Source organism: Podarcis liolepis (genome assembly GCF_965112155.1).
Source record: "Podarcis liolepis genome assembly, chromosome: 14".
Lineage (NCBI taxonomy): Eukaryota > Metazoa > Chordata > Lepidosauria > Squamata > Lacertidae > Podarcis > Podarcis liolepis.
The window spans coordinates 47,670,408-47,693,872 of record NC_139569.1 but is presented as its reverse complement, the minus strand read 5'-3'; the positions used below and the strand labels follow the sequence as shown (position 1 = coordinate 47,693,872).

Sequence of the window (23,465 nt, the reverse complement as noted above, 5' to 3'; positions counted from 1 at the left end):
CCTTTTCCCCCAGAGGAAATCCTGGTAGGGTTCATTTCCTCCAGACTTGACAGGAGTGGGGGAGAGTGTCTCTGCTTTAAGGCCAAAGTGGAAGCAGAGCAGAGGCCTGGAGAGTGGGGTGGGCAGAGAAGGCAGGTTGACCTGGCCACGATTGTCAAAGGCAGCCTGTCTTAGCACACTTGGGACAGTTGTCCAGCTCCTGGCCTTAGCCTTCCTTGTGGAGTTTTTTTTTGGGGGGGGGGCGTACAAGGAATGGGAGATGAGATCCAATTTCTTCCTTGTCACCAGATGGGTCTCCCATCTTTATAGAAAAGGGCTTGGAAGCGGATACAGTCGCACCTTGGGAGTCGAACGGAATCCATTCTGGAAGTCCGTTTGATTTCCAAAACGTTCAGAAACCAAATTGTGGCTTCTGATTGGCTGCAGGAGCTTCCTGAAGCCACTTGGAAGCCCCGTTGGACTTCTGGGTTCCAAAAGAACATTCACAAACCGGAACAATCACTTCCGGGTTTGTGGCGTTGGGGAGCCAAAATGTCTGAGTTCCAGGGCGTTCGGGATCCAAGGTACGGCTGTATTAGCAAATTGGTTAAGATTATACAGTGGTACCTCGGGTTACATACGCTTCAGGTTACAGACTCCGCTAACCCAGAAATAGTACCTCGGGTTAAGAACTTTGCTTCAGGATGAGAACAGAAATCGTGCTCCGGCGGCGCGGCGGCAGCAGCAGGAGGCCCCATTAGCTAAAGTGGTGCTTCAGGTTAAGAACGGACCTCCAGAATGAATTAAGTTCTTAACCCGAGGTACCACTGTATTGGCTCTGTGCTGTTGCTAAGGTTGCCAGACCTCCAAGTCTGACCAAAACTCTTCAGGTTTCAAGTATATATAGTCCTCAGGAGCTGGCTGCAAATTAAACATAGAGGGAGGTGTGTGTGGCAGGTCTGCCTTCCTCCACTCCCCTCTCCCAATTTACCTGCATCTTCAGGGCCAACCTTGTGACATCACCAGGGGCTGCCCCTAAGTCTCAGGTTTGGGTTCTGAAATCATAGGGCAGACGGGACGTCCCTGATGTGGAGAAGCCGTCCCAGTTTCTGATTTGATCCCGGAATGTCCCACTTTTCCTTAGGATGTCACTATTTCCATTGGAGAAATGTTGGAGGGTATGGGCATTATCTGGCCTCCAAGCCAACTGAAGGCAGCCCTGTATAAGAAAGTGTTTTTTAATGTTTTATTATGTTTTTATATATGTTGGAAGCTGCCCACTGGGTCAACCCAGTGAGATGTGTTGGGTACAAATAGTAAAATTATCATTATGGAACGGGACGTCCCTATTTTCATCAGATAAAGGTTGGAGGGTATGTCCGGGTCTCGGCTCCTGGCCTGGCAGCCATAGTTGTTGCCCGGAACACATTCTTTAAGCATGGTCAAAAGGACAGTTGTTGTGGCCAAATGGCAGGAGAGTGAAGCCAGGACACGTGTCCCAGCCCAGTTGTCTGCAACTCCCTTGAGCCCCACCCAGTTGCAGTCCAAAGCAGCAGTTCAGTGAAGGCTGTCCTAGCTGATCTAGTGGCCTTTCTGCAGCTTTCGTGCCTGCTGACCACATCAGGACCACGTGGCTCTGAATCTGGCCCATTGCAAACTGTTTTCATCAGTAGCATTAAGGAGAGTCTTATGCAGAAATCTTTCATGTTCATGCTTTTTTGGTACATGTGGTTTGTTTGTTTTTTGCATGTTTTGTGTTTGCTTTAATTAGTTATGTTCTGTTTTCTACCGTCACCACCCCACACGTTGCCTCCAAGGTTCTTCTCAGGAAAATGTGGACTTCCTAGCTTCCCCTTTCTCACCCAGTTCTCTAAGCTGCAAGCGTTCTCTCCAGCATCTCCTCCCCGCATCCTTTTTCCTTCTGCAATGAGGAAGGGGGTTGTTTTGTAAAGGCAGGTGATGGCTCTGTCTTCAGTTAACTAGTTTCACACACAGAGGAATGGTCACCTCTCTTCTGGCTTTGTATTTACAAGATCCTATTTTTGGCCACTTGATTGCACCAACAGAAAAGAGCAAATCCGGAAATAGAGTAAACCTCACAGGAATGTAGAAAAGGGCCTGGGACTCCGCCATATAACAAATCATAATACTGACCCATCTAGATCTCCATGTTGGCTCTTCTGACTGACAGCACTGCTCAAGTATGGAAGCCTGAGTTTTTTTGTACCTTAAAAAAATAATCCTATCATTTAAATGCATTGCCTGCTTCTTGCCCCTCAGGCTCTTGGAGGCAGATGTAAACAAGAGCCCAGACTTTGGGAGGAGGGAGCAAAGAATCCCTGCTGCCACCATGGCCAAGATGCACTGCGCTTTCTCTTTCTCTCTCTCTCATTTGTAGAAGCCTCCTCTGGCAGCTACAACAGACGGGTCTCCGAAGGACACTCTCTGGAAAGGGCAGGTTCGCCAGGTTGCATATGGCTGTTATGAATCAAACATGACAGACGGTGCACAGGCAGTAAGCCTCTTCCATGAAGTCAGGTGCCTTCTTATCAGCTGGCCTTCGGAAGCAACAGTGGGGAATACGATATTTTAAGCACAAGGAAGCAAAAGTTATGGCTAAGTGCCTGGTGTGCAAGGAGTCAGGCGAGCTGATTTCTAGCGTCAGAGCCATCCTCTTCCCTGTTAGGAAGTGCCAGTCTTCACTTGGCATTTAAATAAATAAAACCCAGATCACAAAAAAGACAGGTAAAACACACAAGGGGGAAATGACAATTAATATTCTAGTGAATATTACGGTAGCCAACACAAGTTGAGAAATATATCCCGACCCATCAACGCCCCCTGGTGAGTTTACCCAAACAGGAGCTGTCCTGTTGCGAACAGCTGGAGTTGGGTGGGCAGAGCTGTGAAAGGCACAGAAGCTGGGAAACAGTTTCACCTGGATGTAAGGCAGTAATGTAAACACTCCTCTGCTTGATGCCTGGCGATGGCTCCCTTGCCTTGCCACCTGTGTGCTGCAACCGTTGTACCGTTTTTTGTGTGAGGGATGATGAGTCTGGAAGGGGTGGGGATCCGAGCCCCACAGGAGATAAAGGGCAGCTGTGTGCCTCTGTGCCCAGATGAGGAAGGGGCTCTCTAGCCCAGCCCTGTCGCCAGCCCGCCCGAGGCACACCTGCCCCACCTGTCAAGAGAGCAAACAGGTGACACGTAAGCTGCCGGCCGGGCTGTGTGCGAAGCAGGTGGGGCCCCTCCGGCTGCTGTTCCTCCGCTAGCTGGGCTGGGGAGAATGTGCCTTTGGCGAGAGCACGCTGCTGCTGCTGTGGTGTTGCTGTCCGAGAGGTGAGCGGCTTTTCCTTTCTGGGGGATTTTCCTTTCTGGGGCGATGGCTGGGGTGCAGTCCAGGGGAGCAGCAGTCGGTGGGGGTGGGGACATGGCTTGAGGCAGGTTGGTGCTGAAAGTGATCATTTACCTGGTCAGTTGTTAGTCAACGCCTGGGGGGGGGGCAGGGAGGGGACTCTGAGCTGCTGCTGGGGATTCAAGCTCATTTTGAAAAGGTGGCTTTCCTGATCCTGACCTCTGCCTTCCAGCTGTGCTGTTTTTCAGTGCAGGAACTTCCATTTGTGTTATTTGGATGTAAGAATGAGCTGCAGAGAGCCCCCAAGCAGAGGTCTGGCCTTTCCCCTCAAGGCCAGCAGCTCTCCTTCAGCAAGCAGCAAGCCACACAGCTCCACCCTGGAAGACCCGGGGTGCCCTTGGGCAGGCTAGGAACTTGGAGTCACCCCCCCCCCATCATGCATGCCTTTTAAAAGGAGACTGCCTGAACTCAAGCTGTCTGCCCCAACCCATCCAGTGTTCTCCAGATGTTTTGGATGATAGTTGCTGCAGCTGCAGGATCTGGCGTCCCAAATATCTGAAGAGCACCAGGTTAGGAAAGGCCTGCCTAAAGCCAGGGATTACCATATTTAACGGGGTCTAACACACCATTGAAGGGACGCGGGTGGCGCTGTGGGTTAAACCACAGAGCCTAGGATTTGCCAATCAGAAGGTCGGCGGTTCGAATCCCTGCAACGGGGTGAGCGCCTGTTGCTCGGTCCCTGCTCCTGCCAACCTAACAGTTCTAAAGCACGCAGTGCAAGTAGATAAATAGGTACCGCTCCGGCGGGAAGGTAAACGGCATTTCCGTGCGCTGCTCTGGTTCGTCAGAAGCGGCTTAGTCATGCTGGCCACATGACCCGGAAGCTGTATGTCGGCTCCCTCGGTCAATAAAGCGAGATGAGCACTGCAACCCCAGAGTCGGTCACGACTGGACCTAATGGTCAGGGGTCCCTTTACCTTTAACACACCATTGAATCCAATGCGCGTCTCAATTTTCAGAACCTTGAAACTAAAAAAAGTACCGTAATTGCTGGCAAATGTAAATGTGCATTGAATCCTAATGCTCACCTTAATTTTTGCAATGTAATTTGGCCAAAAAAGCTGAGCATTAGATTTGAGTAAATACTGTATGTGCAACCAGCTTAACACTGGTGCAAATTGTGTACAGATGCAGCAGCAGCAGCACATAGGCCAGATGCTGAGGGGTTAATTCTAGCCACTTTTAGCGAAATGTTCAGGTCAGGGAGAAGCAGCAGGCAGAGCAGAGTGCTGCTGACTATGGCTGGGACCGTTCGCCTTGTAGCCTCCCAAGAGCCATGTTTTGTCCCTTTCTGGAATCCCAGGTTTGGCCATCAGTGGAAATCTGCTTTATGTGGCCGCTGCACACAGAGCTGGTCCATGTGCTGGCGCTGGTCCATTCTCAGGGCAGAACTTCTTGTGCACTGCTGCAAACCCTCCCCAATGGGAGGCTGGCTTGGCATGTGATGAGTCCAATAGCAGCCTCTGCTCCTGCACGGCTCCAGTTTGCACCATGCAGGCCTTGCAAATGGCCACTGTGTGCTCAGATGGTCCTATGGGTCCTCCTTTAGTCTTATGTGATGCTGCTCCGAGGATTCTGCCTGGCCAAACCCTCCCTGAAGTGGAGGCTCTTCCAGGTCTTCTTGTGCCATCTGCACCTTGTTTATGTCCTCCTGAAGGTATAGATTGCTATTCTAATAGGCATTCGGTGGAGTGTCTGATGACATTTGCAAAAATGCTGTAGATGGTCATCATGCTGACTAACCCGCCTGCTGAAATCCTGCCTGGGCTTTGCTGCTGTTCTTGTGGAAGGGCTCCTGGGCTGTTCAGCTTTAACCTAAATAGACTAAGGGTGGAGACCGCTTCTTAAATATTTGTGCAGGGAGGAGGAGGAGGAGGAGGATGAAGCTTAACCCTGCAGGACAACAATAGTCTTGCTGCCTCTCTTATCTGGGCCAACCTTCCTTGGGAGAGATTTTCAGCTGGTTTCCTCTCAGGGATTGTCATGCCATGGCATCAGTGAGGTGTTGTCTTTTCTTTTGTCCTAAATAGCATACCTAGCCCTCAGCCTGCCTTAACAGCCCCATCTTTCTGCTCACCCCTTTCTATAGGTAGAACAGCTTGTTCAATAGTAGACTATTTTTGTATTTTCTCAACTGCCTTGAGCGCTGTGTTCTGAAGACAGGAAGGACAGGTAGGAATTGTAAAAATAAATCATGAAAACCCGTGCAGGTTGGAAGTACAGGTCAGCACAATTTAGCTCCGTTACCATCAGCTGAAAACCTATAAAAAGCACCTTGGCATCATTTCCCCTGACTTGAAAGTTCCTTCTTCCCAAACCAGGCTGTAACAGAGTCAATAAGTCTAGGCCAGGCAGCCTCATCTGTGGTATAATGTGATGGAGAGAGAGAGAGAGAACATGGGCCATGTTAGGGATGTACTGGCTCCCTAATGCCCCTTTCCATACAGAAGTCCATTAAATGGTGAGCACCAGTTGCTACTTCTTAATAACGTTTATCAAGTGACTTCATCGGACAACCTGTTTATTGAGTGTTCACCCTGACTTGCCCTGCACAAAACACATGTGGGGGTTAGACTGTGTCCCGTCTTTACTGAGCGTTTATTCTGATTTGTATGTGGGGAGGTTATACAACAGGGAGTGTTCGTCCCAATTTGCTGTGTTTTCCCACCAATCCTTTGTTCATCCCACGCTTTATAGTGTGTTTGCCGCCCACTTTCCTAACACCCCATAGCCAGGGTTTTATTTAATTAAATCAAAAAGTTTGTTGTGCTAGGATGACAGAGTGCTTTAATCCACTTTTATTCCCAAAAAACTAAATTCCCAGAATGCACTTGAATTCCTCCTGCAAAATACTGACAGTCTGGAGGCGAGCAAGGATAATACCAAGCTTAATTACACCTTTTGTACCAAGAGTATGCAAAGCTTGTTCTCATGCCAACACTTTATCTGGGGTTTTTAAAAAACCAAATGTTACCTGGTGTGTGTGTGTGGGTGTGTGTGTGTGTGTTGGGAGTTAGGGGCTGGGGTGGTTGACACTCAGGCCACCTGCACCAGGCATCTCCTGTCATATGTACTTGAGTCCTGTGATGGAGTAATTTTCTCATGCCTATTCAGAAAACTTTTTGACTGAAGGTGGAATCTGAATCAGAGTCTGGATTTTGGCTTCTGCAGCCACGATGTTTTACTTATATGTGTTTGGGGTGGGGTGGACAGATGGACACCTGTGTCATGTACAGTATGAAGACTTTCCTGGTTTCTGTGCATGTATGTAAATCTATTGCAAGTTACATCTTCCCAACATGTTCTGCATAGGAATCTTGTGTGCACAGTCTTCTTCACACACAGAGCACTATGCACTGTTCTTTTCGGGGGAAATGTCGCATGTGCTTAGATTGGGCTCCATGGAGGAGATGCTGTGAGTCTGGACAGTTGATAGCTGGGATTTCAGAGAATGCAATATATAGTTACTGGGAAATGAAAGCTGCTCCCTTCCTCTTCCTCCCCTCCCCTCTGTCTCACCCCAAAGGCTGTCCTCAGAGTTCTCACGATGTCTGATGGGGACTACGATTACCTAATCAAATTCTTAGCTCTGGGCGATTCTGGTGTGGGGAAGACCAGTTTCCTTTATCAGTACACAGATGGCAAATTCAATTCAAAATTCATAACAACTGTTGGCATCGACTTCCGGGAAAAGAGGGTGGTAAGTTCTCACCATTTTCTACCTCTCTATTTTGGGGGGAAGACTCACTTTCAGCTACCTTTCAGAAAACTGTGATCAGAACTCAGACCTGACCCAGTTTTCCCTGAACCCGGCAGGGCGTGTGGATTCCTGGTCCTTCTTGGACATAAACAGGTGAGAAGCAGAGAAGGAGAAGGGATGAGGCCTGCAGGTCTGCACTTTGGAGGTGGCTAATATTTATGGTGGAGTCATCCATTAGCTCACCCCAAGTGCAGTTTATACTGACTTTGCAAATCGTGCTTTTTATTTTTCACAGCTGCTTGCAAAATGCGACAGCCTTGATTTTGCCTTTAGTGACCTTTTTAGCAGTTTGGCCAAATGGGCCTGGGTGCCATTTCTGAAGAGTGCCCTCTCCACAGGCCTCTTTCAGTGGTGCTCTTCTACAACCACCTCCTTCTGTCCTTGCAGGCCTGGTGGCAGACAGTGTGGGCTAGTGAACCAAAACAAGTTTCGCTTTTAGTTTCAAGGAATGAGGACAATCTGGGGAAGGGGCCATTTCCATCCCCATTTCTGAGACCAGTCCAGTCCACATAGATTTCTTGCTGCCACCACCATCCACCTCCCTCCAGCTTCTACCCACCCACCTGTGCAGTTCTGTCGGTTATAGAAAGTCTCTAGGAAAGGGCCTGGGGCTTTTGTTTGCAAGGAAGATGGTGGCTTTGGTCAGCTCATTCTGTAGCAGAACACTCCATGAGATTCCCTGTAACTCCCACAAGAAGTGGTGGACTCTCCTTCCGTGGAGGTTTTTCAGCAGAAGTTGGATGGTCCCCTGTCATGGATGATCTAGTTGAGAGTCCTGCATTGTAGATGACCTTCAAGGTACCTTGTAGCTCTATAATGCTATGATTTGGTGGTTTCACCACATCGCTTCATGCAAACAATCTGGTCCTAATAACTTCAAACTCCTCTGTAATTTCAAAGCCACTTGTTCCTGCCCAGCCATGGGCCTCAAAGGGCTTATCCACTCTTCCTCTTGTCCTGCTACTCCCCCCTCCCACCGGAAAAACGTTCTTTAGCTCTCAGTCGGAGCAAATGGCAATTCAGGTTTTCTCTGGATGGACGTTTGCTTCAATTTAGAGAGAGAGTCAGTTTTCCCTGGGAAAGGAGCAGGGCAAGGGGAAAACTGCTCAGACCCTTGCTTTCTAGGCATGGGACAAGCACAAGTCTGGATGAGCCCAAAGTCAGCTGGGCCCTCCTGCTGTTCTGACCTTCTGATGGTCTCAGCCATTCCCCAACCCACCTGGGAGCAATGAGGGTTGCATCATCCTACTAAGCTGGGCAGCACAAACTGCATTAAAATAAAAGAGAGCTGCTGGGAATGAGAAAATTAGGCATGCAGAAATCTGTTTGTTTTTCTTGAAGCCTCGTCTGCTGTCATTGTTAGAACAAGCTTCCTGGAAGTCCCTTTCCAGGCTGCTGCTGCTGCCCTTTGACTTCTTTTCTGTCCCCAACAGAAGCAGAAGTAGCTATCTCCTTTCCACGTACCTCTTCCTGCTGCAGCCTCTGCCTGCCTGGTTTTCCATATATTAATATCCCGTCCCTGCCTATAATGAGATCAATTTGACACTGTCCAGGAGCCTCCCTTTCCTACTTGCTGCTAGCAATCAATGCCAGCCTGCCAGGAGAAAAGGTGCAGCTAAATTGCCAGTGTCTTTCTTATCTGATTGTACTTTTTGCAGTTACACTGAAATCTAAGCAATCAAAATCAGGTTCCACACGTTTGGGATTTATTTACTACCCAGCCACCATTTGCAGTCACCACTGATGGCTCCATTTGTGTGCCCGAGAACACGGGGCGGCATGCGTATGTGGAGTGTGGCACCTCTAATGTCCACTGCTTAAATGTTTTGTGATTAAGCAACCTATGAATCTTTCTAAATACAGAGATATTGCACTGGGCATTGGAGCAGGAGGAAGAAGCTGTGTCAGGTCTCCTGGATCCTACTTCTGCCGGCTCCACAGTGCCTGACATTAGAAAGCTGCCCTCCTCTTTGGAAATGGGGTTGAAGGGGTCTCCTTGCTTTCACTTGGCTTTGGGGCAGGGGCTTGCCTGTTCCAAAGCCCAGTGTGATTGGAGGAGCTCCTCCTCTGCTCTCCTTCCCAGGGTTTGGGGCATGGATTCATGGGTTCTCGAATCGCAGTGAGCAGAAACTCTATACAGACGGCAAGCGGATTGCAGAGGCCTGAGTAACAACATTTCCTAACGAAAACTTCCAGCCGTTTCTGAACGATCATCATTCAGAAATATGCACTGGAAGTGTTTTCAGTCGTGAGTTCTTCCAAGGGCTTCTGCTGCTCCACACCAGGATTGAAATCCTCTGAAAACATCCTGAAAACTGACGAAGCCCACGAGGAGGCCAACTGGGCTTATTTGGGTTTGGCAGCTTGAGTTTTGGACCCTGCAGAAACCCTCACAACAACAGCAGCAGCAGCAGCTCCTGGGGAACAGTATTAAAATATTGTATTCATTGTATTTCCTCTCCTAAATTAAATCCAATTACTGACAGCAGATTAAGCAGACCATAGGTGCAAGCAGCCCAGGAGCAGAGCCACAAAAGCCAGTTCGATACCTGACTCTAAGCCCACAGCCCAGGCTTCCCGAAGACTGAAGGTGTGGGGGGCTCTTTGTGGAGGGAGATCCCCAGAGACGCTAGTTGGAGGTACTCGTCCAATGTCCTGCCTTTTTTAAACAGGTGTACCGATCAAATGGGCCGGATGGCATTAGTGGTCGAGGACAAAGAATACATCTCCAGCTGTGGGACACAGCGGGGCAAGAAAGGTAAGGGATACAAAGAAGAAATGGAGCCAGACTGAAAATATAAGAATTTCAGAAAATCCTTCTTGTTGAGCATCCTTTTCTTGCAGTGGCCAATAGCTCTCTCTGACTTTGGGTCCCCGCCTGCATCAACTAGGAAGGCTGCAGCCTCTGTCCCTGCAGATGAGATGTGCCCCCCTGAGCACAAGTAGCTCCTGACCACCTCCATTCATTTTTCTAATCACATTCAGTGGCGTAGCGTGGGTTGTCAGTACCCGGGGCAAGGCAAGTAATTTGCGCCCCCTAACCTGTGGATTTGCGCCCCCTAACCCTAACCCCCAGATGTTGCGCCCGGTGCGGCCGGCCCCCCCTGCACCCCCCACGCTACGCCACTGATCACATTCATTTCATTCATTTTCCTAATCTCCCTTTAAAGTCATCCATGTTTGTGGCCCTCACTGCATCCTATGTATATGTTTCATTGCTGACATTTTTATTGTTGCTTTGAGATGTTTCTTAGGAAGTGAATCTTAAATGAAATGAAATAAATAAATAAAACAAATCAACTTGTAGGAGCAAATTCCAGAATTTAATCATGAGCTGCTTCCTTTTCTCTGCCCTGGATCTCCCATCAGTCAACAGAAACAAATGATTCTGAAGTCTAATATTATGAAGGGGAAGAAAAACATCTGCCTCTATTCCTTTCTCCACATTATCCATCATTTTAAACACCTCTAAGCTAGCTCGCCCACCCCCCCTCAGTAAGTTGTCCTTTATCCTAACTTGACCTCTGTGGCAGCTTTTCTTCTGTTGTTGACAATTGGCCAAAATGCCTTTGCTAAGAGGTGTTTTGAGACACTAAAGCCCCTCCCCAAGAGTCCCTCTGTTCCTTTCAGATTACTTTAGTCTTGGACCATAGTAATTATATCAAGAATTCTGGCTCCTTTGAAGTCAGTGGTAAAATGCTTCAGACTAATAACTTCCCTTATTGCAGGTCCTTGTTTATTCTTGGCTAAAAGAATATCTTTGCTTTTCGTCCTTGCAGGTTTCGTAGCTTGACGACTGCCTTCTTCCGAGATGCAATGGGCTTCCTTCTCCTCTTTGATTTGACCAACGAGCAAAGTTTCCTCAACATCAGAAACTGGATGAGTAAGAGGCTGTCTTCCCGCACTCCTCATTAGGCGGCTGCCTTTTCCCAGTATGACCCCTGTGGGTGTGGGGCCGTAGAGAGAGATGGGCCCATAATTCACCCTGGCCCTGCAGCCAGTGGTGAACACCCCAAAAGTCAGCATGGAACAAGTCTGGATCCATTATTTTGGGCCAGTAGGGATTTCTGCTTCTTCAACAGCCCTATAGGAAGCCATGAGCCACTGAGGCACAAGCGGGCACAGTTCAAGGAGGAAGAATAATGCCCCCCAGTTGGTAGTGTCTGCCCCCAGCCCTGATCACCTTCCCCACAGTTGTCCCCTTGGCGTGCAAGGTTGAATCCAAAGCAGCCGTCTTTTGGTTTTCTGTGGGGGTGTATTTTCAAACAGTGTTCTTAACGTGAACCATCCGTGAAGGTGGCAAAAGATGAAAAGTCCTGGCGAACAAAGCCTTTTCTTTCTGCTGCCCAAGCAAAGCTTGGGGGCAGATGCTGTCTTGGCTGGGGACATTCCACAGCTGTCCTCCATGGCATTTAATTTCATTGTACACAGGTTGTACATTGACAATAAAGGTATTACAGTGGTGCCTCGCAAGACGAAAAGAATCCGTTCTGTGATTCTCTTCGTCTAGCGGTTTTTTCATCTTGCGAAGCAAGCCCATTGACGGATTAGCGGATTAGCGCTATTAGCGGCTTCTAGCGGCTTATCTGCTGATCGGATCAGCTGATAAGCGGCTTAGCGGCTTAGAAAAGGGGGGAGGGAGGAAAAAAACCCCGCAGGAACTTGCAAGACATTGTTGTCTTGCGAAGCAAGCCCATAGGAGATTCATTTTGCGAAGCACCTCCAAAACGGAAAACCCTTTCGTCTAGCAGGTTTTCTGTCTTGCGAGGCATTCGTCTTGCGGGGCACCACTGTATTATTAATTGGGTTCCTGTGGTGGGCAGGGCAGGTTCTTCTGTAAGTGGCATGTCATGCCCCAGCCTCAGATTTCTGTTCGGGGTCTTTCTGTCCCTACCTCCACAGGAACCTCTTTTCTGACTTTCTCAGCTGAACTCAGTGAAGGCTGAACAGCTTTCAGCCGTCCACCCTGGCAAAGGGTGAAGAGGCCCTTGCCCTAACTGCGTCTGCGTTACCTCGCTGCCTCCAGGCTGCCCTCTGAATCGCTTCCCTTTGCATTGTTGGGTCCTGTGTGTGCAGCAGCAGCACCCAGTGCATTTGCTTGGGTTCCTGGAGAGGAGGGTGGTCACTGCATCCATGGACTCATGTCCCCCTCTACTAGCACCAAGCCTGGCCCAGATTCACAAGGGTGACAGGCTGAATTCTTGCATGGGAGCAACAGGACACCTTCGGGTGCCCATGGAGGGGACTGGGTGTGTGACAGTCACAGGTAGGGAGAATTCACCGTAATGTAAGAATGGAGGGATCTGTGCAGGAAGGCCATAGAGTGCTCTGCTTTCGCCACGTCTCTGGCTGTTGCAGCAAGTGAGCTTGGCATTTCTCTTTTCCTGTTACTGTTAGGCCAGTTGCAAACCCACGCCTATTGTGAAAACCCCGATGTGGTCCTGTGCGGAAACAAAAGCGACCTGGAAGAGCAGCGGGTGGTGAAAGAAGAGGAGGCAAAGGAACTTGCAGAGAAGCATGGGCAAGTCACATCCTCCCCGTTATTCTTGCGGTTTGGGCAGAGCGGTGGCTGCCTCCTGGAGAGGCTGGAGGGAGTTCCTCTAAGGAGCTGCTTAACAGAAAAACTGGTGACCTGGTACTCCTCAGGCAGATGGAAATAATCCTTCAGAGCCCAGGATCCTTTCTCAGTCCCTTTGCCCCCACCCTCCACTGCCTTTTTTTTTCTTTTCAGGGCATCTGCACAGGTATTCCTGTATCTTTGTGTGCACACCCTAAAAAACAGCAACTCCTCCCAGGAAGTGCGCAAGAGCAAACTTTACCCACCTTAGTTTTCATGTTTCATTTGGGGAAATGGAATCTTGTTGGGGGCGGTGGTGTCACAATCTATTTCCATGTGTTGTTTTAATTTTTTAATACGGAGGTCTTGTGCAAGAGTGATATTTACCTAACTGAGCCTTGCACAAGAGTGATAAAGAAGCTATTATTTTATTTTACTTTAATTTTAAATATTGTGGCAGCCCTTGATGCTCCAGAATGGGTGAGTGTTGGTGGGGGAACCCCCGAAGACATTAGGAGAAAACTCTTCCTGGTGCCAATGAGTCATACCCCATTGACTGGGGATTCATTGCAGGCGAAAGGAAGGATGGTTTCGTGAGGAAGACCCTCCCCTCCACCTCCAGTGTTCATCCTGAACACCAGTTGCTGGGGGGATGACAGCAGTGGGAGACTCGGGTGAAAGAAAGCCTAGTTTCAACCTTCCTTGGGGCACTGAGCAGAACTGGGAGCAGGCTGGCTCCTCCTTCCCGTGGAGGGGTAGGTCTGGGTGGGAGCCCAGTGGACTCTGCCAGTCTTGTTGGCAATTGTGCAGGGAATGCGGTGCCAGACGCTCCTGCTCTCCACTCCCAAGTGAGGGAGGTGAACCCAAAGGTCAGACTCTGGCCTGCATGAATGGACTGTTTGGTATAGAAATTGCAGCCAAGTGAAAAAGTAGCAAGGAAGTGGCCTGCAAAATCAGCCACCTCTTGAGCACCACCAGCTGGAGAATATGAGGACCTGCTTTTGCCCAGTCCTCCTGCAGAAGACAGTCGTCCTCCTGCCCTTTGAAAAGCCCTGTTTATTCAGCAGCGTTTGTCCTGATTTACTTGCTCAAAACTTACACGGAGGTTAGATTATTGCACATTTATTCCGATCTGCTTGTGCTTATATGCCCTCCCATTGTTCACCCCACACTTTTCATCCCATAAAGTGGATTTGTTTTGCTCGGGCAACAGGGAGCTCGAATTCATTTAAAGCCGGGCAAAGCTAAAGTTCTGTTATCCTTCCTGCGAAAGAGTGACTGTCCAGAATCAGCCCTTGTGAGTGCTTCCGATAAAAATTGTGTTCTGAGAAGCCAAGCAGGCCTTAATTCTCCTTTCCTTCCTGAGAGCCGCCATTATCTCAGAATGGCACAGCTCCGCAGAGTAAACCTTTCTGATGCCTTCTTTCCAGGATCCCTTATTTTGAAACGAGTGCTGCCAATGGGGCCAACGTGAGCAAGGCCATTGAGACGCTTCTGGACCTCATCATGAAGCGAATGGAACGGTGTGTGGACAAGTCCTGGATCCCAGAAGGGGTAGTGCAGCCTAATGGGCACAGCTCCACAGAGCAGCTCAGTGAGGAAAAAGAGAAAAGCAAGTGTAGCTGCTGATCGCTAGAGACGTGACTGCGACATTTTAAATTAAGCTGATATTATGGCTGAAGCTTTTAATATGAATAATTTTTGGACCACCTTCTCTATACGTAGATGTAGATGTGTGATGATCAGCTCTGCTAAGCACCAGTTTACTATCAAACAACACCAACTTGTGCTTTGCAGTCGTTTCCCTTTATTAGTTACTAGCTAGGCTGGCCTAAGTTTTCAGGATTTAGACTGGCTGCTTAACAGCAAGTGCTGTTTCCTCTAAGGACCTAAATTCCCTTGTTGCAACAACAGAAATGGGTGGGTGGGCTGAATTGGCCAGAGGAAGCAAGTAATTTGTTCTTCGTTACTGGAAATGTTCTGTATTTTAATGCGTTAAAAATAGATAAATAAATCCTTTGTTATCAATAATAGGGAACCGGCATCCCATCTCCACCTCCGGATGTTGCTAGACCAACAGTTCCCATCATCCCTGACTCTGCTGTTGAGGCTGATGGGCGCTGCAGTCCAGCAACATCTGAAGGACAACTGCTCCCCTATCTGTGGTTTTTAGAGACATCAAGCTGGCCCTTGGACCAAACCCTTGCCACCTTTCGGAGTTAGTATTGCTAGAATCCAGATGTGCTATCCTGCCTAAGTAGGTGGAGCAAGAGTATGTTGCATGTATACGGATCCAGAAGTGTCATATGTAAATTTTCTTGTTTTGACAGGAATAGAGGGCAAGCTAATGCTTTGTGCTAAATTTCTTTGTTTGGAAAAAGTCTCCTTCACAATCGGACCGAAAATATTATTACTGACTCTTCTGGCGAGGCCTTACTCTGTTAAACTCTTGGCTTATACACCTGCCGTCTCTGTTTTCTTTGCTCCGTTAGAATCCAGACTCATTTGCTGTGATTCTGCAGCTTGCCTGCTTTCGCTGATGCGTGTAATCAAATGGTCTAGATCAGTTTATTTATTCTCGGGCAGAATCGGTACTTTGAACGGGGCTTAGAGCCTCCTGGGAGCCCCTCCTGCATGTGCTTGAAGGGGATGAGAACAAGACCAGAAGAGGGGAGGGGTCTTTGCTGTTTGCTTGTGCAAAGTGGGGGTGCAGAGCTACTAACTTTGTCTTACCATGCCGTGCCACTGAACAATCTTCTGAGCACCTACATTTTTCCAACACCTTTTAAAACATCTCGCTCAAAAGTCTTAACAAAGTCTTATTCAGTCTCTGCACACTTAAGTCCCTGCCTCTATTCCATTGCCGGACTTGAAGCTAGCAGCCCTTAGCCATGTTTGGGGGTGTGTGTGTGTCAAATGGTCCCAACACATACAAGCAAAGCATTCCACAGCATCTTCCCTGATGCACCAGCCCTGCCCACCCACCAAACTGCCTAACTGGTTGGTTGTAAGACCTGAGCATTAAGTGTGACTTGCTGTTCACCACTGAGGTCCAGATGCTTGGAGATAATAAACAAAATAAGAAACCCTTACGTGTTTGTGCAACGTGCTCTGCAGGGCTGTCACCCTGATGTTGACAAAATAGCACCCAAAAATCTATTTATGTGAACACCCTGGATATTTTGTTGACCATGTGCTGCAGGTCAAAACCTGCCCTGCCAAATACAGTTTTAATAAGAAAATCTGAATGTATTAAAAGGATACAGTAGTAGCAGTTGGGTAAACTGTGAACATGCTTACATCCAGAAATGCATTCCAGGGGATTAAGGGGAGCTGTTAAGTGTTCTGAGAAATTTGCTGTGCTTTTTTAAAACCCACCTCATGCTCAGGCCTCAAGATGGGACATTCAAGTTTGTGTTGGGGCCTGGGGTGGGGGTATGAAAATATTGGCTCAAATGTCTGTCAATGCCTGAGACGCACAATTGACTGGAGGCTTTTTGCTCATTAGAAGTGCCTTTGAAAGGACCCAGGACTAGCAAAAGAGCCAGTATTTTTTTAAACAAAGGAGAAATACAACTTCACTTTGTGGAGGAATGTCCTGGAACTCTGCCACCTGTACACTAAGGCTAAAATTACGTCAGTGTAAACGACAGGGATGCATTTTTCTGAAACCAGAGGTGTGTTTTAGATTTGATACAAAAGGCTGAAACAGCCATATTTTTTGACCCGCATGCTGTATTTATCAAACTGTATAAATGGAAAATTTATAACTGCCATGTACTGCCATGAAGAGGTATCTCTATTAAAAATGAATTATAGCAGTGGCCTGCATCTTTGACTTATTTGTAGCTGAGATCAGGAATCTGTGCAGAATGATTCAGAAGTTGCACAGGAGACGTTTACGCATCGCTCATCATAAATGTGCTGCACCGAAGAGTCAGCAATGATAATGGGAATTCTCTGGTGCCCCTGTTTCTGCACCTCAAGATCCTCCATCATTAGAGAAGGCCCTGAAATAACTGGAGAGAAAGCAGGGGAAGGCAATTAAGAGCCAAGTCCCTTAGGGACCATGCCTACTGCTCCTCACCCGGGGCTCTCCCCATAGCTGTCAACCGTCCCTTATTTGGCGGGAAACTCCCTTATCCCAGCACCGTGTCCCGCTGCTGTCCCTTATTGATGATGTCCCTTAAATTTTCCGGGTTCCATGCTTGCCCGGCTCGGGAGGGAAGCAGTGGCTCGGGGTCCTCTGCCGCGTGCGAGAGCTGCTGCGTCTCCGTCTCTCCCTTTTCCCCCTCAGGGGCGCGTTGTGAGGAGATGCGTGGTGGCGGGCGGGCAGGCAGCCCCTCTCTTGCGAGACTTTTGCTGTGCTGCCAGGGGAAGCCGGAGGTGGCGGCAGCTGAGAAGGCGGCCTGAGGGAGGAGGAAGAGGAAGGGATGGGGTGGGACGCAGAAGAGCGACGCTTCAGCGGTCGCCTCATGCTGGGCTCACGGGCGGCATGGGCGAGAGTGTCCCTCCCTCCCTGGCGGAGAAGGGCCGATGGAACCCCTCGTGCCAGGACGTGCTGCTTAGCATACCCTCCAGCCAGTGCAGCATAATGTAGTGATTTCCCCCTCTGCACCCCTTTCATAACTCTATTTTTATAAATCATTTGTCCATCCATAGTTCAAATTTTTACCAAGTTTTCTGTCAATCCTACCAATGTATGTAACTCTTTCCAATAGCTTTTCAACTAAATTATAAACTTTCCTCATTCTTTATTAAAGAGGTCCTCTTCCTGGTTTCTAATTCTGCCTGTAAGCTTTGCCATCTCGATGTCGTTCATCAGTTTTGTCTGCCGCTCTTCTTTGGTGGGAGTTGTAGACCCTTAGGATCATCCAGTCCAGCCCCCTGCAAAACACAGTCAGTCGCAGCCAAAGCCGCCTGGCTCCATCAGTGCGGGATTTCTGTATAAACTAAGCCAAAATCCCTTATTCTGGCTGCTGATCCCTTAATTTCAAATCTGTAAGTTGACAGCTAAGGCTCTCCCACCCAGTGGCGTAGCGTGGGGAGTGCAGGGGGGGCGGGCTGCACCGGGCGCAACATCTGGGGGTTAGGGTTAGGGGGCGCAAATCCACGGGTTAGGGGGCGCAAATCCACGGTTTAAGGGGCGCAAATTACTTGCCTTGCCCCGGGTGCTGACAACCCACGCTACGCCACTGCTCCCACCCATTCACCTTCTTTCACCACCACCACCCTTTCCACGCCACAGTTCAGTGATAGAAGAGCTGCTTTGCCTGCAGAAGGTTCATTGCCCAGCCTCTCTCCAGGGAGGGCTGGGAAGGTCCTGTCGACCTGGCAGCAGCGGCTCCCCAGCGTCTTCTCAGGCGGGGGCTTCTCCTCTCCCAGCCCAACCTGGAGAGGCCACCCGACACTTTCTGCAAGCCAAGCAGCTGCTCTGCCCACTGAGCTGAGGCGGCCCTGCAGGGGGAGAGGGGGTATCTCCATGTCCCACCCAGCCCCACGGCTTGGAGGCTCTCTCCCTTCTCCAGCCCCCCAAGGACCACCAGGTGGTGCCTCGACCGCCTTCCTTCCCCTCCCGCGCAGAGGGGGCGCTGCAGGCGCCTCCGCAAAGGCAACGCCGAAGCCGGCGGTCCCTTTGGCGCGCATGCGTGCTCGTTCCGCTCCCGGCGCAACGGCCGAAGGCGGTGTGGCAGGGAGACGCTCTAGCCGCGTGCTCCGGAAATTGCGTCAGCGGAACTTCCGGTCCGGGGAAGGGGACTCTCCCTTTTCCCCCTTTCCGTTCCACGCCAAGAGCTGCGATGCGTGTGGAGAAGTGCTACTTCTGCTCCGGCCCCGTCTACCCGGGCCACGGGGTCCAGTTCGTCCGCAACGACTGCAAGGTGAGTGAGGGCGCCTCTGAGCATGGGCAGAGTGCCGCTTCTCCTCAGGCAGGCAACGTGGCGGGGAGGGGGGGTCGGTCTGTGGAGACGTCACGCCCGCAGCCCATCCTTAGGGCTCCTCCATAGCGGCCTGCCTCTCGAGGGCTCGCATGATACGTGTCCCTCCTTTATGGGGCATTCAGACGTGGCTGTGTGGCCGCTGCGGTTGCTTCCCGATTGGATCGCGGGATATTCACGCATCTGCCCAGGAACCATCCCTTCACCCACCCCCCGCACTTTTCATTTCGCTTCCCCATCTGCTAAAAGTCTGTTGTTGCTTAAAAGTGGGTTGCTGTGTTTCTCAGACTTGGGTCCCCAGTTGTTGTTGCTCTATAACTTCCTGAAAGCTAGGAATGATGGGAGTTGCAGTCCAAGAACAACTGGGGACCCAAGCTTGGGAGAAACTGCTGGGGCGGCAGGGGTCTCTAACACACCTCAGTTGTGCCAGCCGAAGGTTTTGCTCTGCACTTGGCTTTCTCCTGTAACGTAGTGACAGGCCAGAAGCAGCTTTGGGAACTCCTGCCCTTCAGGGTAAACACCGTTTCCTAGGCTGCTTGGATTGTGGCAGGATCTGAACATCACAATAAATGTTGATAAAGAGATTATTGAGGGAATCCCAGATTGTTCCTCGTTGGGTGGGTGGGGAGCATTCTTGGCTGCAAAAGTGTGGCTCAGTTGACTGATAACCAGCTTGGGTCTGTGTGCCTGCGGTCCCTCATTGGAATAGATGCCACTTTATTATCCGTCTCTCGAATGGGGCACCTCCAGATTGACCCCTTCTTGTCTCCCCTTGGGGAGCAGGCATTGGGCTCTCTCTACCCAAAGGGCCCCTTTGTGGTCCAGGCACATCTTTTTGACCTGGGAAGCATTTTCTATTTGCTCTCTCTTCCTGCAGGTGTTTCGGTTTTGCAAGTCAAAATGCCACAAAAACTTCAAGAAGAAGCGGAATCCAAGGAAGGTCAGATGGACCAAAGCCTTCCGCAAAGCATCTGGGAAAGAATTGACAGTGGTGAGTGTGCGAGTCAGGGGTGCTGTTGGGCACATCACTGTGCCCCAACCCCATTCAAGCAAGTGGGATTCTAGGAGTGCTGTAAAATTATTATTTAAAGGTTTTGAGGCACGGAAATGTCACTGAGCTTGCACTGCTGGCCTGTAGCTGTGGAGCAGCTGCTGAAATGACAGAGTAACTTGAACAAACAAAGTCAAGTCTGCTGCCCAAAAATGTATTGATTTTCACTGGCGTAAGAGATTAGAAGCTTTTATTCATAATGTTCCACATTCAGAGGCAGGTTGTCTCTTTGGATATCAGCTTCTATGGAGCATCAGTTATACCTTCATGTCCTATTTGTGGACATCTCTGGCATTGTGGGTAATGGAATGCTGGGCTAGTTGGATGCACTTGGTCTGATCCTCCTTTTTGGTGAACTCAGCTTTGGTCCACATGCCCATGTTTTATCTTCCAAAGTGATGTTACTGCAGAGCATTCTCCATGCTCCACATCACATCACAGTCACAACACCCACCCACTATGGATGTACTTAAGTTGGTGATTGGACCTTTTTGTGTTGGCATTTTTGCTGCTTTTTCTGTGAAAGGGACTTGTTGTTGATTATTGTCTGAGAGATGAGTGGTGATACATGCAGTTCAGGAGGAGGTAAGTCATTTTCTTGCCATTGGCTTGCAGCTCTGAGCAGCTGTGAGTTCTGTGCTGGACTTGCAAATGTTATGTTGGACTTGCCTCTTTTGAAAAATGTTTCAAAAGGAAGACAGGTGTTTGAGGCACCAGCTTGAAACCTAGTTGTCTGACACTAATTCTTCTGCTTTTAACTATGTAGGATAATTCATTTGAGTTTGAGAAACGGAGAAATGAACCCGTGAAATACCAGCGAGAGCTTTGGAATAAGACAGGTATGTTAAGTTTCTATATGCGGTGGGGCAGGATTTCAAAAAACACAAGTAATGTTAGCAACTTGTTGTTTTAAACCAGCATAACTTAGCAGTTCACAGCGTGTGAAATTTAAAAGTGTCTGTGAAATTTGTGTCAGCATTTTCTAATGGTGTAAATGGAATCATGGGATGGGAGTTGGGCTAATTATCAAGTATAGCTATTACTACTACTACTAGACTTTATATACCACCCTATACCTGCAGGTCTCAGGGAGGTTCACAGGATAAAATCAGAATATAAAACCACAAAGTACATAATCAAAGTAAATACAACAATAACCCAATAATAGCAATAACCCCAAATATGCAATTACTGAACATCTGATGAACATGTGCAGAAGGCCATAGCACGTGATATAAACATTTCATTTGTTCAAAGTCCTATGTTGCTCAATTGTAATAAAGCCCTGTAAAATGAGTCAGTATTATCCCTCTTGGCAGGTGGAACGGGAACCTGTCCAAGACCAACTAGTGAGGTCATGGCTCAAATGCAGTTAATTTTAATATTACAATGTCTTTCTTTTTCAGTGGATGCAATGAAGAGAGTAGAAGAGATCAAGAGAAGGCGGCAGGCCAAATTCATCATGAACAGGTGAGTGGCAATAATCCCTTTTCCCTTTGAGGCAGCAGCTGAGGGTGGAGGGCTTTGACCCCAGCTGCATGTTGTAAAATCGCGAACGTTTTGCAGTTGGGATGAGTGGAGCTATTTAACACCATTGGCAAAATTTACAGTTTGCCCTGAAGTCCCCCCCCCAATTGGTTCTCTTGGGGTCCATTGAGATGCCGGAGAAATTTGGAAAGAACAATTTGCTTCTCATGATGTTTCTGGGGGCAAAATCAATGAACAAGATCCACCAGTTGAAAGTGGGAAAAGCGGTTGGCCTTGTTGTTGTTGTTTAGTCATTTAGTCATGTCCGACTCTTCGTGACCCCATGGACCAGAGCACGCCAGGCACTCCTGTCTTGGTTGGCCTTACAAGGTCAAAATTGTCGGAATTACCCAATATGACCACGTGCTTTGCTGTGAGAGGTGTTTTTTGTTTGTTTGTTTAAAATGGGTTTCCTCTTCATTGCTAATAGCTGGACTTTCGTGAGTGATAGCTCAGTTATTTTTGACAGGCATGAAATGTGTGCTCCAATTTATTAAAATCTGCTTGTACTCTTACTTTCATTGATTTTGCAATAAGAGTGTTCCTGTTCATCTCTCCTCTCCCACTCACCCCAGATTAAAGAAGGGGAAGGAGCTTCAGAAAGCCCAAGACATCAAGGAGGTCAAGCAGAACATCCACCTTCTCCGGGCTCCCCACGCAGGTGAGGCTGGCTGATCAGGAAGTCAAGAGTATTGTTCCTAAGCAGCCTTTTGTAATATGAAATGGGTACCTTAAAAACAGTTGGCCAGTCTTGATGTGAGCTGCATGTTAACTTGTGCCCTTTGGCTCCATTCTCCCAGCTCTCAAAGCTAAGCCAGATCAGAAGCCAGAGGGGCTTCCCTGAGAATTCCACAGGGGGGTTACTTCATTAAAATTATTTGTATGCTGCCTTTGGGGGCCTCGTCTGCCCAAAGTAAATACAGTGGTACCTCGGGTTACAAATGCTTCGGGTTACAAACACTTTGGGTTACAAACTCCGCTAACCCGGAAGTAGTGCCTTGGGTTGCGAACTTTGCCCCTGGATGAGAACGGAAATCGCGCACCGGCGGCAGCGGGAGGCCCCATTAGCGAAAGCACGCCTCAGGTTAAGAACGATTTCAGGTTAATCTCTAATTAAAATCACAATACTATACTATACGATACCATACCATACCATACTATACTATACTATAAAATCACGGTACTATAAAATCACCAAAAATGCAAAAAAATCCATAAATAATCCTGACAAATGCAGCAAAATTTAATTATATTAAAAAGGCCAGTTAAAGATGGATTAGACTTAATTAAGAAAAGGTGGGTTTTTAAAGCTGTTTAAAAATGTTCAGTGTTGAGGCCACAGCAAAACCTCTTGAGGGAGAGGGAGTTCTGCAGTCTGATGTTTTCCAGAGGACTATGGAATTGAAAATTTGCATTTTTAATTTCTTTTCAAGGCAAATCCAAAGAGCTGGAAGAGAAGATGGTTCAGCAGTTACAGGACACCATGGAGGTGGAAGGTGCCTCCTAGAGAGCATCTCTGTTGGAGCCTATTTGTTTATTTCTGTGTCTGTAAAGTGTGAGAAGCAACCCTGTTTTTTCTCTCTTCTGCTTTGGCTGAGTGTAGCTGCCAGAGAAGATGACATGAAGCCCATTGAAATGGACTCTCTGTGCCAAAACTGGGACGGAGGGAGTAAAATGGCTGACTTGAAGAGAATGGTTTCTTACTAGATTTTTATGCAACTCTGTTAATTCAAATCCAGTGAGATGAATGGGGCATCAAATAAAGCATTGGGCAGGAGAGACATGTGTGCCTGGAATTGAACTACTTGTTGCAACCAGCTCGTCAGTCAAGGCATAAATGGCTTGTGAAATGATGCTTGGCAGGTAGCCCCTTAGGACTTATAAAATCCAGCATGCAGTCTTATTCTGCTTAAAGAAGAAATATTGGCACATCTATATCCTGCATGGAGCTGCCATGTACTAGCATATTTCCACAGGCTAGAGGGGGTGGGTGATAGGCTGTGATCGACTGGTGGATTTCTGGGTGATTTGCAGTACATCAGCAAAGGTTTTCAACTGTTTAATGCTAGCAACACGTAACAGTTGCTATTGGGCTGCTGAAACCAAAGACTTGAAGGGAGGAGGATTTGTGTGTGAAAAGGCTGAGAGCTCAGGGATGGAAGCACATTCACAGACAGATCTATGAGCCTATCAATCTTGGATCTGTTTCTCATGCTTGCACTCCTCACTGAGAGACATTG

General features: G+C 48.5%; 2 protein-coding genes across 4 annotated transcripts in view; both read left to right on the top strand.

Moving 5' to 3' along the window:
* Positions 1 to 16,535, top strand: part of RAB27A (RAB27A, member RAS oncogene family) — a 20,165-nt gene extending 3,630 nt beyond the window's left edge. Inside the window, exons 1-6 of one of the 3 annotated variants that reach the window (XM_083474610.1) lie at positions 3,194 to 3,318; positions 6,921 to 7,094; positions 9,827 to 9,912; positions 10,934 to 11,037; positions 12,552 to 12,675; positions 14,142 to 16,535. In XM_083474610.1, coding sequence (XP_083330736.1) covers positions 6,942 to 7,094; positions 9,827 to 9,912; positions 10,934 to 11,037; positions 12,552 to 12,675; positions 14,142 to 14,340 — 666 coding nt within the window. In that variant the 5' untranslated portion in view covers positions 3,194 to 3,318; positions 6,921 to 6,941 and the 3' untranslated portion in view covers positions 14,341 to 16,535. Of the gene's footprint in view, positions 1 to 3,193; positions 3,319 to 6,918; positions 7,095 to 9,826; positions 9,913 to 10,933; positions 11,038 to 12,551; positions 12,676 to 14,141 lie in introns of those variants that run through there. The other 2 variants (XM_083474608.1, XM_083474609.1) reach the window with 2 other exon arrangements.
* Positions 16,536 to 18,378: 1,843 nt separating this feature from the next.
* Positions 18,379 to 23,008, top strand: RSL24D1 (ribosomal L24 domain containing 1). Its single transcript, XM_083474611.1, has 6 exons — positions 18,379 to 18,590; positions 19,525 to 19,638; positions 20,465 to 20,537; positions 21,105 to 21,168; positions 21,801 to 21,886; positions 22,659 to 23,008. The coding sequence occupies exons 1-6, from the start codon at positions 18,510 to 18,512 to the stop codon at positions 22,730 to 22,732; spliced, it is 492 nt and encodes a 163-aa protein (XP_083330737.1). The 5' UTR covers positions 18,379 to 18,509; the 3' UTR covers positions 22,733 to 23,008.
* Positions 23,009 to 23,465: the final 457 nt, after the last annotated feature.

Bases quoted from the DNA above. Each gene is read 5' to 3' on its own strand.
- RSL24D1 (XM_083474611.1), top strand. From the start codon at position 18,510: ATGCGTGTGGAGAAGTGCTACTTCTGCTCCGGCCCCGTCTACCCGGGC. The intron at 19,639-20,464 runs GTGAGTGTGCGA...TTAACTATGTAG, and splicing joins CTGGGAAAGAATTGACAGTG to GATAATTCATTTGAGTTTGA. The intron at 21,169-21,800 runs GTGAGTGGCAAT...CACTCACCCCAG, and splicing joins GCCAAATTCATCATGAACAG to ATTAAAGAAGGGGAAGGAGC.